At 37.8% G+C, this 12,170-nt stretch overlaps 1 protein-coding gene across 1 annotated transcript; it reads left to right on the top strand.

Moving 5' to 3' along the window:
- Positions 1-760: 760 nt before the first annotated feature.
- On the top strand, positions 761-5,544 carry ppp4r2b (protein phosphatase 4, regulatory subunit 2b). Its single transcript, XM_020935848.2, has 9 exons — positions 761-894; positions 1,507-1,588; positions 1,842-2,012; positions 2,124-2,217; positions 2,310-2,347; positions 2,435-2,509; positions 2,946-3,083; positions 3,157-3,449; positions 4,234-5,544. The coding sequence occupies exons 1-9, from the start codon at positions 861-863 to the stop codon at positions 4,617-4,619; spliced, it is 1,311 nt and encodes a 436-aa protein (XP_020791507.1). The 5' UTR covers positions 761-860; the 3' UTR covers positions 4,620-5,544.
- Positions 5,545-12,170: the final 6,626 nt, after the last annotated feature.

A 12,170-nucleotide genomic window follows, 5' to 3' on the forward strand; every position in this document is an offset into this window, starting at 1 on the left:
CGTAATCAGAGTACAAATTATGAGTAACTGTGTTCAGTTACAGTTACTGTTTCAGTGAGTGGTAATTGGATTACAGTTACTTTGTTAAAATTAATGGATTACATGGCGGTATTTTCCTGTTTTACATTTTGGGCTAAACCAGGACTAAACTAGGACTAAACTAGGACTAAAACCAGGACTAAAACCAGGACTAAAACCAGGACTAAACCACGACTAAATCAGGACTAAACTAGGACTAAACCAGAACTAAAACCAGGACTAAAGCAGGACTAAAACCAGGACTAAACCAAGTCTAAACCAGGTCTAAAACCAGGACTAAACTAATACAATATGACACTAACAGTAGGATGGACATAATTTAAGGCAGTAGTGACCTCATATAAAAATCATTTCTCTATCAATAATATTTTTAGTCTGGTCAAGTAAAGACTGAACAAACAAGAATTTTCAGGATGTGGTTGCTTCATTCATGAAGTTTTAAAAAGCATGACAATATCAAGTAATCCAACGTATTCAGATTACGTTACTCACTTTAAGTAATTTAATGGATTACGTTACAAACTACATTTTGAGGTGTGTAATCTGTAATCTGTAGGGGATTACATTTTAAAAGTCACATTCCCAACACTGATAATGGACGATGCCATGTTGAGCACTCCAGCCAAGAACAGAAAAAGCTGTTGTCTACAGAAGTCTTCTCTACGCTCAGCCGTGGCGTACGCGCGTTGTGACGTGAGGACGTAATATTAAAACACCCCTCCCCCTCTCCGCTGCCTGAGCGAGTGTAGCATTAGCCGCTGTAACCGTTAGCCGCTAGTCTGCCTTTCAACATCAGTGCACTGACACCGGGAAACGACGTGATGGAAATTGATTCGCTTCAAGAGGCGCTCCGAGGTCATTACTGTCTCCATCCCAAACGTTATTGTTCAAATGTATTGTCCGATGTTTATTTTCTACAGTTACTTTTATGTGGTTGTAAAATGGGTTATATGAGAGGCTAACTCAGTTTGCTAAGTGATAGCCTAGGCAAGCTAGTACTCGCAGTTTCACGGAAATGCCATTTGACCAACAAATGATCCCCGATAGAAAACAAATATGATGAGCTTTATCAATCTTTGTAGTGTGACAGCAAGTTTACAAGTACAGCGGTGATCTGGAAATAGTTTGTAAGGCGTCTCTCATTGTTTCTTGACTCAAGTTTGCCGGCTTTGCTTTAAAATGCAGTCCAATGCTTAGCTTAGCAACGAAGCTACATTTGAGCTAGCCCATGTTAGCCTGGACAAGATGAAACCACAGCACGAACACTCTGGCTCTGTTATGTCAGTAGCTGAGGTTATTTGGTGGATGGGATCACCAGCTTGTACGTTGTCATTAAATCACCGCGTGTTATGCACAATAAAATAAAAATCGTAGCTAACATTAGATTACATAAGCTGTCCATTGATAAACATGCTTTGAAGTGAATCAAAATGTGTGTTGGTGTAACCATTGTTTACTTTCTTTCAGACTTTGATAAAAAGTCAAAGAAGGAACCATGTCCCATCCTTGAACAATTTCTATGCCATGTTGCCAAGACAGGAGAGACCATGTAAGTACATAATATCTACTTTATTATTATTATTATAGCACAATAATTCTGTTCAGAAAGTGTTGCACCACCATATACGGGAACATTCATAAACAAGAAAATATTAGCTGAAATGTGGCTTGTATTTCTAATATATAAAAAAAAATACATAAATATTTATATAGTCCGGTCTTCTTTATTACAGGTACAGTGCAATGAAAATGTAATGATTGGGTTATTACTTTCTCACTAAACTTTTATCTCCCATGTTTAGGGTTCAATGGTCTCAATTCAAGAACTATTTCCTATTTAAATTGGAGAAGGTAATGGATGATTTCAGAGCATCAGCGCCAGAGCAAAGAGTCCCTGCAAATGCAAATGTGGAGTCCATTCCATTTGAAGACATGAAGGAGAGAATTCTAAAGATTGTGAGAGGATACAACGGGTGGGTATTTCTAAAACATGGTCATGTAAATGCAATTATTTTACTGTTTCTGTAGTGAAAGACTCAAATACAATGTTAAAGTTACTTACTAAAGGTTTCTTTACATTATAGAATTCCCTTTACAATCCAACGCTTGTGTGAGCTACTTACAGAACCAAAAAGAAACTACACAGGAACAGACAAGTTTCTGCGAGGAGTTGAAAAGGTAAAGTTTTACAAGAATCACTTCTAAAAGAAGTCACCAATACAGTTTAGCATTCAATATTTTTCTCATTCTGAAATTCTTTGTCCATCTAGAACGTAATGGTAGTAAGCTGTATTCACCCAACAACAGAGTAAGTGTTTTGATAAAATTAAACTTTTTTTCTCTACTTTGTCATCCTCAGATATAACATTTTAACTGCAATCTGTTGCTTGTACAGGAAAAATGGCTGCAGCACTGTCAATAGAATGAATGGAGTAATGCTTCCTGGGAACACATCGGCTTTTACAGAGAGGTTAAAATAATGTTTTTTTTTTGAGTATGTTGACTAGATTTTGTTGCTGATCAATTTCATGACTCACATTTGACACTTTCACTGCTGCTGTGCTGGTCCAAATAGACAATTTTGGTAAATTATTTTCTTACTAACAAGTCTGGATTATTATTATATAAAAAAAAAAAAATTGTGTTATATGTAGGGTAGGGTTGTCAAAACCCTTTAAACTCAAGCTGCAATATCTGATTTGACCAGTGATGTTTAAGCAAACATTAAATGTGCAATTTAATGGGAAAGACAAAACAATTTTTACTATTACAAACTATGTCAAAAACATAGGTATAGGTGTTTTGCCTTACTCAACTCAACACAGTTGACTGTTCAGTGTAGAGGTACTTGGTCAATGGGGAAGAGATTTTTTGAGTTTTATATTTTCTTTTTTAATCTGCTTTAGGAAGGTAAATGGCCCAGGAACCCCCCGACCACTAAACCGACCAAAGGTGTCTCTTGCCAATTCACTTGCAGCTAATGGTCTACCAGATAGCACAGACAATAAAGACCTCATAAAACAAGAAGGAGAAACAGAAAATAGGTAAGTCTCTGCTTGAACCTTGTGTGTTTTGTGTTGACCTTTGCTCTTATCCAGTTTTTTTTTTGCTGGTCAGTGATGTTTCAGGGTCAGAAGAGCCCCTCGAGGGTCCAGTAAAGACCAAACATCCGCACACAGAGGAGGACATGGAAGCAGAGCAACAGGAGGTAAAGAGACTGAAATTCTGCAAAGATGAAGATGAAGAGGATGACGATGACGATGAAGAGGATGAGCCAGAGGTGGACTCACAACGACCGTCGCACAGCCTGGGCCTCTCTAAAGAAGCTGAAGCTATGGTTCAAGACGGTGAGGAAAAGGAAGACCACAGCAAAGACAAAGAAGCCTCAAGTGCCACCACAGAAGACCAAGGTACGTTTCTTATTTGTTCTGTTATTCTTATTGTTAATTTAGTCATTTATGAACGTGAGTATCTTGTTGAATAATAGAAGTGTTAAGTCAATGCTACATTTGATTTACAAAAGAGAACGTTCCGGTTTTGGCATCGTGTGTGGTGTAGCGTCAAATAATGCTCTGTGGCAGACGCTTAATATGCATGATTCTGAGGGAATACTTTGGGTTGTTATTTGTATGTCCACAGCATTTATTTTAAATTTAACTCAATTATTCAAGCACTAGCTGTTTTAAAACAGCCTTGTTGTTAAGCCTATAGTGTTAACAAATATGTTTTCATCACTGCACAAATAAAAAAATACAGTACAATGTTTCTTTATATGTCTAAATATGTGCGTTGATGGTTTTTAAAAACACTGATTTTATATAACTGTACTGTGCCAGAAATGTACACTGAACATACTTTCACATATATCCTCTTCTCTCTTAGAGATCAACAGAGCTTTACAACTGTTCAGTTTGTGTTGTTTCACACTTAAGTCGGTTTATATTGAACTGTAGCCTCTTCGGAGCAGGTGCAAAAACAGCGGGTCTTGATAAAATTGCCTTGACAACAGGTGGTCTCCGTATGTTTCCTGCAACTTGGAGGATTTTAGACAATCTATTTAGAATAGGTGCTCACAGCCAACATTTCCATATTAAAACTCTTCCCTAAAAATAAATATCAATCTGAAAATTGTGTTATCATAATTGTTTGTTCTCATTGTTTGATCTCTGTGCTAACCACTCCCCTCCTTTTCAGAACCATCGAGCAGCACCCACTCTGAAGCATGTGCGGCGGATGCGACCCCGGGTGAGGACACAGAGGTGGCTGAGCGGGAGGTACCGTGCGGCTCCCAGGACGAGGCCAGTGACATGGACCAGACAGAGCAGCAGGCCCCCGCCAGCGTCCTGGAAAGCCCCGAGTCCAGCCGCGACAGTGAGGAGGGCTCCAGTGACCCAGTTAGCAGCAGCAGCAGTAGTAGCAGCAGCGCGAGCAGCTGTAGCATAGAGGAAAGTACAGAGGCAGCCCGGGAAGACGTGACTCTCACTCCCTCCAGCAGCACGAGTGACACCCCCACAGACACAGCCATGGAGAGCACCACCTCCAACACTGGGACCACTGAGGAGCCCATGGAGCAAGACTAGACTGAAGGCCTCTGCAGCCATCAATGACCCTAAACCAGCCTGTCCTCCAGTCCAGACTCTGGCCAAAGGACTCTGCACTTGGAATACAATGCCTCCTCCTCCCGCTCGTGGACACTCCTCACGGCTACCTAGCATTGACCTGGGCATACACATCGATTTTCATTTGAAGTTTGTTTTTTTATTTCTTTTTTTAACTGGAATCTTTTATTGATCTTACCCTGTGTTTTTATTCAGTTTCCCCTGAGAGGTGTATGGCCTTTTCTTTTTTGGTAAATGGTGTGCTTTGGATGGAACAATGCAGTGGTGCTCTTATTATTTGGTTTTGGACCCGTTCAACTCAGTCCCACTAATTTCTACAAGGGTCAGAACCCAGCCATTTGCCTCTCATTGTTTATCAACTCATTTTGAGCTGACACATTTCAGTTGTTCACCCAAGTACCACTAAAACAGTGCTGTAGTTCAACACACTGCGTATACACTACCATCCCCTCTTTATCAATATTATGACTGCGGTCTTGTAGAGGCATACTCTGTAAAAATCTCTATTTTGGATGCAGAAAATCACAATAATTTATACAGTCATTTCAATGTTTTTGTTCTGTTGGGTTATTTTGTCTCGTTTCCAAAACCAGCTGTAAGTACAAAGATGACTTCCGCTTTCTTTGTATCGTGATGTCACCATGTTGTTCACTGACAGATGTTCAAGAGCTGTTTCTGGTTCCAGTTCTACACCTGTTTTTGCAGCTGTACCTTTTGATATTTAGAATTTTAAATTTCTGTAAAGTAGATTTTTGTAGATTGTAATACAGTATGTGTTCACTGCCTTTGTGAAACCATATATAATTGTATAATTTCTGTGTATATTCTGAATGCTTTTGCTTTCAATGCAGTATTCAGGAATAGCAATAAATGTTAACATTTTTAAGTGTGGTAGTCTGTTTATTTTGACAAATTCTTCCTAGTTTTTGTTACCACCTGATGTTTCAATCTTTAAAATAGCAAATGATGCATATATGATTACAGATTTTATTTTTTTTTCTGTAATCTGTAAAAGTTACATTTTTATGACAGCTGGTAGGCAGTAATTGCAGTGAATCATACTATCTCCTAGATTTTGTTATGTTATTAAATAATTTCTATTTGCGCTTAGAAGTTGCTCTTGCAAATAAAATGCTTTATTTTTATGTTTAAAATAGTACCCTATATAATATAAATCAATCATGGGCTCAGAGTATGCCCTCACAGTTCTTGTATTGTAGTAAGTTAAAATGTGTGTGTTACACTTACAGTTAGACTTATGTAAAGTATCTGCATGTAGAATTTTGAGTAAATTGATGAGAAAGGTTAATGATCAGAAAGAAATCTGATAATCTGATTTTGAGTGCGCATGTACCGGTAATCATAGCTACTCTATAACTAAAACATCTTAAAATATATAAGTTTACATTTAACATATGGCCTATTGTGCAGCAAAATAAATTAAGCATTTCAAGTTCTAGTGGGAAATTTATTATAAAACTGTGTGGAATTTACTATAATTATATGGTATAATTGGCATTGACGTTCTCACACAAGGACCTACAATGCCCAACAGGGGGTGCTGTTTAGTTTCCTCGGCAGAATAAGCATCAGAATGCAGACAGTGCTCCTATAATAGCAGACTGAGACAGCACACATACAAATAGACTGGGAGCTCCCTCTCCATGCTGCACTATTCACTGAATGAACCCTAGTTTACTTTGTATTATGTCGCAGGACAGAGTCTTGAATGTCAGTCACACATGGGTGTCTGCTCCTCGATGTGGGCTGCCGTGCACATTCACCACTCCTCTTTAAAATCCACTGGTGTCACCTCCTCTCAAATGAGTCTGCTGTCAGGGAAAAGGGTTTCTCTATAGTAAATATGGAGTAATTATGGAACACAGTCTGTAAGAAATGTTACATATCCTAGTTTTTGATTACTTTTTTTGTTTATCATAAAAACAACATGGGTTATCAATTAACTTTTATATGAAATGGAATTCTTGTTTGCAGGCAGAGCCCAAAATAGAGCCACTGTTCCATATGGATGACAGCATGGAACTTCCCCACTATAATGTTGCAAAGCCATTATTATGTTATAAAACTGGAGGCCTATAGAAAGAAGGAAATTTTAGGACTTCTTTCTTAAAATATGTGAAAGTGCAAAAAGAAAAAAAAAAATCCACTAAACCAAGTATATAGTGTATAGTGTGTTGAATTAGCTTGTGTATTAACAACACAACAACTCTCTTCTCCCATACAAGCATCAGACTCCAGCCACAGGAGGGTCAACATTTTGGAGCAGTCTGATAAACAGCAGCAGCAGATGAAACAAGGTTCAGCTACAGCCAACAGGAAAATGACAGAGAATAGAATGCATTTATGTGGCTTTTCAGGAAAACTGTGATTGGGCCATGGCAGGAGACCTCCAGACAGACTTGAGGTGAGTGGCTTGGCAGAGAGGGGCAGTGTGAATTCATGTGATGTTTTGAGAAAACGGTGGAGTCAACATGGTGCTCAGCATGTGGGCGCTACCTAAATTTCAAGTGTTTTGACCATCTTCAACACATCTTGGGTTATGTGAAGGACTGTGTGATTAATACAGCCCAGCAAAAGAGTGTGCAAAAAATAAATACATCAATTGAAAAAAAAAAACAAGTAACAGTATTTTATCATTTATTTATTTGTTACACTAAAAACAACAAAATAAAATTGATAAGTTGAAGGTTGAAGTTGCCCAAGAATTTTGACGGTACTTCAGCTGCTGCCGAATTCTCTAATCTGTATCTGAACTCGTCACCTCATGTTTATTCTTATAAAACTTTCTTAAGATTCTTAAAATTGACTCCTGTGACACCATGTTAGAATGTTACCTCATAAAAAATATACCTGGACTTCAAACATTATACCATAGAGCAGGAAATCAAGTAATATGGGGCCTATAATGGAATAACAACAGTAGGTTTTGTTGTCTTAATTTGGTATAATCATTCCCATTTAAATGTACATTGTATCCTTTACACTCACCTCTCTGGTTAATTAAGTACAGTAGTTAATAATGATCTCAGATTTAAAAAAAAACACACTCCCATATGGAAAAGGTATAGATAAATCATCAACATCTTTTATCTGAATCCTAAAAGATGTGTATATGACAGTGAAAACAGTTACAAGATCTTTGGTAAATATGTGCAGCATGAAACATATAAAACTTTGTAACCTGCAAGAGCTGAATATGACACTGATCCCACACACAATATCCTCACAAGTGTTGGACAAAGGTCATTTTTACCACAGAATCACAGAAAAAACAAGTGAAATGATGATTGATTCCTTAAACTTGATTGCTGTGTGTGTGTGTGTGTGTGTGTGTTGTGTGTGTGTGTGTGTGTGTTTGTGTGGGTGTGTGTGTGCGTGTGCCTGTGCGTGTGTGTGTGTGTGTGGGTGTGTGTGTGTGTGCGGGTGTGTGTGTGTGTTTGTGTGTGTGTGTGTGTGTGTGTGTGTGTGTTGTGTGTGTGTGTGTGTGTATGTGTGTGTGTGTGTGTGTGTGTGTGTGTTGGGCAGTATGGGGGTAAACACAGTAATACAAATATTGCATTACAACCTTAAAAAACCATCTTCCACTGATATCACAGTGAACATACATCAGGCTGTAAAAATATTTTTACTCTGCAAAATCCTAATTATCACAAAGTTCTATATTGACTTGTAATATTCCAAAAAGCAGCTACACACTTATGTTTTTGTCACATGCCTCAACTGACAAGACGTCATATCACTTACAAATACCAAGGTACTTGTAACTGTCCTCAATATCTGCTGTTGTTCCCTCTAGAATCAGTAGTTAGTTTGCTCAGTTGGTGAGTCACTGGATCCACATGGTAGATCTGGGTTCAAATCCCCCTTCAGACTCTGATTGTTTTTTCTGCAACATATAATTAAAGAATACAAACATTACATGGAACATACAAAGAAAATGTAGTTTATCATGCACATTACCTGTAAATGTCATGCAAAATGTTCACTTTATCTTTACTAGTGTTTTCATAATATAGTTGTATGAGAAAAATGCAAAAGGGGGACACTTTCAGGAGTAAACCACACATGACACATATTAACCTTATATAAAGATTTACTACAAAAACACTGGTAAATTCTTCTCTTTTTTTTTTTTTTTCAGTTTTTTTCCATATAGGTGGGGTTACAGTCTTCCACTCAGTTTAATAACATGACACAGCCCTGTTCAGACCGCGACTGTGCATTAGAGGCCATTTGTAGAGAGGCGATTGGCTACTTTCAACTGGTAGTAAAAAATGTGAATTGGAGACTAATAAAGGTGCAGTTACATAGATTGAGTTTGTTAGTAGTGCTTCTCAAAGGAGTATAATGAAAGCTATGGGCCACTCAGGGGAAAGTGTAGCTCAGTAGCATTATATCATGCTTGTTTCACTGTTAGATAAACAATTATTTAAATTGGACTAATTTTCTGGTTTTATGTTACTACTGTTAGTAGTTCATGGGATGTAACACTGACATTTGACAGCTGTTTGGATGTTAAAGCCGGTTTTCTAATTGATGGACAGATTACATTTCACACATTGCTTCTTGAACATTTTAGTGTTAGAATGTGTCCAACAAGGATCAAAAACCTGATGAGATTGCATGCCATTTTAGAGCACAGATAATAGGGCTGGAAGGGACTCTGTATCTGCACTAGTGGAGAAAATCAGTTTTGAATGTACAGTGTGTGCAAATGATTCAAAGTTGAAATGTAATTCCTCATTTATTCTGGTCATTACAGTTTGAATTGGCTCTTCACAGTACTTGAAAAAATATGATAATTAAACTAATAGAAAATCGTTCATTGCATTATTTTACAAGATAAAACAAAACCCTGTGAAAGGACAAATGCTGTTCATGTGGTTATGTACGCTGACCCTCACTCCTGACCTCACATTAGGAGCTGTGTTAAGGTCAAAATTGGCCTGATGTCTTTTTTTGAGTGGTGACTTGCCTGAGGCCTGCTGAGACTCTGCCTGATGCCTCTGGAGAGTAGCATCCAAGATAGTATGGGTATTATTAATAGCTATTATACCTTTCAGCATCTAAATCTCTAATCAAAACAAGCAAGTTTCTAGCTTGTGAATATTATAACAAAGGCAATACAACTTTTTCAGATTCTGATTTGATACCTTCTCTTTGGCAAATAAAGTTTTACAGTCTTATCATCTTGCTGTTGCAGTCATAATTATGAGATTAGCAGCAAACTCAATGCATGAGGACATTTGTAAAACAACTCTACTATTAATAACAAGCCTCTATTAAATTTATGCTTGCTTTTTGCAGTTTATTTATTTTAATTATGATTGTTATTTTACATTACAAAGTGGCACTTGATGTTTGTAGAAAATAATGCAGGCTTCATGCCATTTCTATTGTTGACTTTTTGCTCACAGAGCCTATCATCTGGAATGTGTATGACGGTAAAATTAGCTGACAACCAATAAATCTTTGGAGCAGGAGCCATCGTGGATCTGGTGATGTGACCTAAAAAGCCAAGTTGGAGAATGGAAGAGGGTTTGTGGGAGGAACTGACCTGCTTGAGTTATGGCTCCACTAGGTCATAAACCAACCACTACAAGGACCTCTGAAGCCAACAAGTGCAAGGCCAGTGAAATAAAAACATTCATTTGTGTTGGGCATTCAAATCAACATTCCTGAGGTGGAAACGTGTAAAAGGATTCCACAAACATTGTGCTGAATTTTGAATTGTATTCAAATAAAACAAATAGCATGGTAATTAAAAAACAAACAAACATAGTATTGATATTACCCCAGACTCTATCAAGGAACTAGAACTTAAAATGGTTAGATTGGCCAAGGGTGTCTTTATCAATAGCAATGAATTTTACAAACTACAGAAAATTTCAGTGTGACATCTGTTTTCATTGGTTTCAGCTTCTTTTTAAGAAGTTATATTTGATGACCTTTGCCTATGCAAAAGGTGGAATACTCGGTTTTGATTTTAATTGCTATGGCAATCTTCATCACACAAACTCTCCATTAATCAATGGTATAACTTGTCACAAAACATTTCATCGTTTATACGTACAGTATGTTCACAGTTAATCAAAACCATTCCACAAATGCACATTATTTTGAGAAGTCTGATTTATTTGGCCATTTAGGTGATCATCACAAGTTGCCTTCTGTGTTAATACTTGGTTTACAACAGCAAAACTGGCAATGCAAATGTGTATTGTTGTTATTATGGTAAGTGCTACCACAATCCCAACAATTTAGTGTCACTAAAGCTGCATTTCCACCAGCTTCACTTGACCAGGTCGTCGGGAAGGACGGTCTGCTGTGATTGGTCATTCGAGGTGATGAAGTTTAGGAACAGGATTATGAATGGTTAAATGGTTAATATTATGATACCAGGATTATGTTTCCTCACCTTAACATAATCCTACGTTAAGGTGAGGAAAATGGTTAACATTATGGTACCAGTTAAGAGAGGCTAGTGTAGAGGACTCCAACCTGGAGCTCGGAAGCTACCCCTAGTAGCTGACCCCCTTCAATGTAGCTCACCAAGAGATTTCTGAAATATATGCACTGTGCTGAATAACTAAAATTGTATCAATTGCCACTTGTAAAAGTATCATTTTGATGCATAACTTTGTGTACTAATAAATTGATCATTGTTTATGTTTTATAGGCATCTAACTGTATACACAGGTTCAAAGCACGTTACTCATAAGTTATGGGTAAGATAGACATTATCCCAACATATTTGAACTTATGAGTAACTTACAATTAACGTGTGTGAATGTGTGTCAGCGGTTGCATAACTTACCTACACCTTATGGCCCACGTATGCAGGATGTATAGTATACTCTGACATACATCCAGAAATTTTGAGCATGCTCAAAATTCTTCAACAACCTTGCCATATGTCGCCATATGCCAGCGTGCTTTAGCGTGCTCATAATGTACACAAAACTTAGCTATAATTTATCTGACGTATGCCAGCGTATTTGCCAAATTTTTCATATGTCGCATCCACTGGCTAAATCGTCAAGGTGTGACAGCCCCGTTAGGCTTGCTGTGGCTCTCATATGTACTAAATCTTGTGAACACTAAAATGAGTAACTCTCTGGCATTTTTGTTTGTTAAAAGTAGCTCACTGGACAAAAAAGGTTGGAGACATAGGCTAGTGGAAATGCTCAAAATAAGTGTAGGGTAGAGCAGAGCCAGGTTTTGCACTTTTGTACTCACAATTTAATAGTCAGAGTCAAGCTCCAGTTGTTCTTCGATTAAAGTGTCATGACCACACATTACGAGACATGGCCACACTTTATAAGGGAATGAACGGACATGGTTCAGTGCACTTCTCTGTGGGTTTAACAGATGTTTGTGGATGAACTCTATAATCTGAATGTTGAAACCTCTCTGGACTAAAGCAGCATGGGTCACATGGTCTCTGCTCCAGCCTCTGCATTGATCTTTGTACACTGCTCTAGCCACATC

The sequence above is a fragment of the Boleophthalmus pectinirostris genome, unplaced genomic scaffold (assembly GCF_026225935.1).
Source record: "Boleophthalmus pectinirostris isolate CB_2022bp ecotype Guang Dong unplaced genomic scaffold, ASM2622593v1 HiC_scaffold_3, whole genome shotgun sequence".
In the NCBI taxonomy this organism is placed as follows: domain Eukaryota; kingdom Metazoa; phylum Chordata; class Actinopteri; order Gobiiformes; family Gobiidae; genus Boleophthalmus; species Boleophthalmus pectinirostris.